The sequence below is a fragment of the Acyrthosiphon pisum genome, chromosome X, assembly GCF_005508785.2.
Source record: "Acyrthosiphon pisum isolate AL4f chromosome X, pea_aphid_22Mar2018_4r6ur, whole genome shotgun sequence".
Lineage (NCBI taxonomy): Eukaryota > Metazoa > Arthropoda > Insecta > Hemiptera > Aphididae > Acyrthosiphon > Acyrthosiphon pisum.
This window is the reverse complement of record NC_042493.1, coordinates 21625195-21629004: the sequence shown is the minus strand read 5'-3', so window position 1 is coordinate 21629004 and position 3810 is coordinate 21625195. Positions and strand designations below refer to the sequence as shown.

Below are 3810 nucleotides of genomic sequence, written 5' to 3'. Positions count from 1 at the left end.
TCAAGTGAGTTAAGAAAGATGTCCCAATGGTCAGTTTTGTGGGTCTTGAGTAAAGTTCTGTTTTGTCCCCAAGTTTCTTGAATAGCCCCCCCAACCAATTTTAGTTATATCAAAAAATGTATTTATATTCTGTAAATTTTAACTAGTGTAATAACTTCAGTTGTAGCCAATACAATAATATTTCAAGAAATCTTAGATGGCCGCACTGAAATAGATAAGAAACCGTGATTTTTATCACCAGATTCCACGACTGCATAGCCGTGACTGCATAGTTCGTGGTGACTGCTACCATAGACCTAGTAAAAGGTCTATGACTGCTACCGAAAAATTCTATATCTCTTATCTATCATATAATATTTGGTTAAGCGCGAAATTGGCATGGTGATAATACTGATAAAATGATAAGAAAAGAACTATTATCATATTAAATTTTAAATAACGAACACTTAACAGTTGAAGTTGAAATGAGACACGTCTAGTTCAAACCTTTTCAAAAGCTTCATTGTCTTCATTGTCGCATAACTCGCATATTTACAAAATTACAATGTAAGTACTAGTTTTTACATTTAATATATTTATGTTTATAATAATAATAATATAAGTTAGTATGGTTACTGCATTTGTATTACTTAAAAAGTAATAATATTATAATTAGTATATGTATATTTGTTTGATTAGGTTAAAAACTTGGCTTAAACGTTCAGATCAACCAAGTGTACTTATTCCTAATAATAATGAAGATGAACCAGATGATCCAGATGATCCAGATAATGATGGTAACAAAATATGTTAAATTTTAATAATTCTTTCTATAATTATATATGCTCTAATTAAGTCACCATCACTTATCACATGAGTTAATTGTTTTATAATTATTTTATTTAGTTACGAGCAACAATGGTGACATTGAGTTTGAACTTGCTGATAAAGACAGTCAACCACATCAACCTTTACTTGTGTCATTTCCAAAAAAACTATTTGGTAAGCAAAACCGTTCATTTTCATCTAAATACTACAAAGATTATACATGGATAGAATACAGCCAAAACAAAGATTTAGTCTTCTGTTTTTATTGTCGTAACTTTGGTACTAGCTCAAATTCTGAAGAAGTTTTCACTAAAAGTGGTTTTAAAGATTGGAAAAAAATTTCAGAAAAATTAAATAAGCATAGCAAGAGTTCATATCATCTTTTTAGTTTGGCAAAATACAAAGATTATCAGAATACTAAAAAAACTGGTAATGTACATGTACAAATGTCTAATGCTTACAAAGAAGAAGTCGAAAAGAATCGTAAATACATGCTTATGATAATTGATGCAGTCTTATTTTTAGCACATCAGGGCTTAAGCTTCAGAGGTCATACTGAAAACAAAGAATCCCTTAATCAAGGTAATTTCAAAGAAATATGTGGTATGTTAGCAACTTATAATCCATCATTTGCTAGTAAAATGGAAACATCATATTTTAATTACACATGTCCTTTAGTTCAAAATGATTTAATAAGTATAACAGCTGGTTTGGTGAGGTCACAAATAGTACAAGAAATAACAGAATGTGGAATGTATGCTTTAATGTGCGATGAAGCCAGGTCATTCAAAGAAGAACAACTTACTATCTGTGTAAGATACACAAAACATATGGTGGTTCAAGAACGGTTTTTGTCTTTTGTTTTATGCTCTACATCAAGATCTGCAGCTGGTATTTCAAATACCATACTTGAAAGTTTAAAAACTCTAAATATTGATCAAGTGCCTATGATAGGTCAATCGTACGATGGCGCTAGTGTAATGGCAGGCCATATAAACGGAGTTCAAAAAAAAATTAGAGAATTTCATCCAGAAGCAATTTTTTTCTATTGTGTTGCACATAAACTAAATTTAGTTATAGTAGGAATGTGTAAACATGTAAAAAGCTCAGTTTTATTTTTTAATACACTAGAGTCCTTGTATATTCATTTTTCTAGACCATCTTCTCATCACAAACTAATAAATATACAAAAACAATTAGGCATTAAACCAAGAGAAATTATGCAGATAAGTGATACAAGGTGGGCATGTCGTTTTGAAAATTGTGATATGGTAAAACAATATTATGGTTCTATTTTAGAAGTTTTAGATACTGAAGTTGAAGAAAATAATGATTTTAACTGTGTTGAGGCTAGTGGAATCTTAAATAACCTAAAAAAGGGTCATTTTGTTGTTAACCTTTTCATTTTTCGTGAAGTACTGAAGTATATAAACATTTTGAGCAATAATCTCCAAAGTAAGTCATTGACTTTGGGTAAAGCTTTGGATATCATAAAAAGTGTTACTAAAACATTAGAGGACAAACGAAACGAACAATCATTTCAATGTTTGTGGGATGCATTGACAGAATTTTCTGAAAATTTTGAAATTAGTCTAGATACTCCATCCAATTCAAAAAAACAAGAGGAAAGTTTTTGAAAATTCTTTACTTAAGGATAGTATTGTTACATCTACAGTAGGAACAGATAATTTTGAAGAACAAAGTAAAACACCAGAAGCGCATTGGAGAAGTCACTCATATTATGAGATTCTAGATAGCATAATTCAAGGATTGAACAGCAGATTTTCAAGTGAAAGTTTATCTATTGCGAATGCTCTTGATACTTTCTTAAAACTAAATACTAATGACTCTGACCCTTTTATTAACCACTATCAGAAGTTACTTAAAATTGATTCTGATCTACTAAAAGCAGAAATGATAGTAGCAAAAAATTGCATACTAAAAGAAGAATGGGATTTTGATGAACTAATAAACATTGCTAATAAATCAGTACTACCAAATTTAAGAAAAATGTTAAAAGTAGCATTAATATTACCGGTTATTACAGCTACTTGTGAGCGTTCCTTTTCTGCTATGAGGAGAATTAAAACCTGGCTGAGATCTAGAATGGAACAAAATCGTTTTGATAATTTGGCAATACTAAACATTGCAAAAGATTTACTGAAGAACTTAAACAAAGAAAAAATTCTTGATGAGTTTGCCAAAAAGCCAAGAAAATTAAAATTGTAATATTAGGTATGTAATGTAATTTATTTGTATGGCTACTATGACTATATTTTAAATCTAATGACAAAATATTACTATTGTACATATATCTATTTGAGAAATTGTTTTATAATATAATATAATAACTTTTATAATACCTATATTAATTGTGAATTGCTATGTTGTATTCAAATTTGTTCTTATTAATGAATTATTTTTAATTGAATAAACTAAAAAGTCTTAATTAAATAGTGTTACTTTAATTATAAATAAACAAATAATCATATAAAAAAATATAGGTAATAACTAAAAGTAAGAATTTTGCTTGAAATTTTCATAGGGATTTAGCCCCCCCTGTTTTAGAACCCTAAATACGCCCCTGGGTGCGTCAACTACAGCGAGTATATTAGGGGAGATTGGTAATAAAATTAACAACACACAAGAACCACAAAAAATTAACGACTTGAATAACATAGTAACGGAGCAGAGTAATATAAGTTGTCACATGCGGGAAGAATCACACAGTGAGCAAAAACAAAACAACCTTGAAGAAACTACAGAGTATTCCACACCGGGCCACAACGCATCAGACGGAACAGATGACGGAATTATAGATATGACCATACCGACACAAATAGGGGGAAATAAAATGAAATCGGGATATAGTTACATAATAAGCATAGTTCTAGGTTCGCTATTACTCGCCTTATTAATGTTAATAGTAAGTGTAATTTATAAGTTTAAGTTCGTCAATTGGCATAGATATAGATATATGGTAGACGTAATAGCAGGGCCACG

At 29.8% G+C, this 3810-nt stretch overlaps 1 protein-coding gene across 1 annotated transcript; it reads left to right on the top strand.

Annotated features, from left to right (window-relative positions):
• The first annotated feature begins 18 nt into the window (after window positions 1-18).
• Window positions 19-3036, top strand: LOC115033075 (zinc finger MYM-type protein 1-like). The gene is made up of 4 exons (XM_029485041.1): window positions 19-29; window positions 679-776; window positions 886-2078; window positions 2404-3036. Exons 1-4 carry the CDS (start codon window positions 19-21, stop codon window positions 3034-3036), a joined length of 1935 nt encoding a protein of 644 aa, XP_029340901.1.
• The last annotated feature ends 774 nt before the right edge of the window (window positions 3037-3810 follow it).

Excerpts from the sequence above, each read along its gene's own strand:
- LOC115033075 (XM_029485041.1), top strand. Across the intron at positions 777-885 it reads AGATGATCCAGATAATGATG|TTACGAGCAACAATGGTGAC; the intron begins GTAACAAAATAT and ends TATTTTATTTAG. Across the intron at positions 2,079-2,403 it reads GTTTTGAAAATTGTGATATG|ATACTCCATCCAATTCAAAA; the intron begins GTAAAACAATAT and ends AAATTAGTCTAG.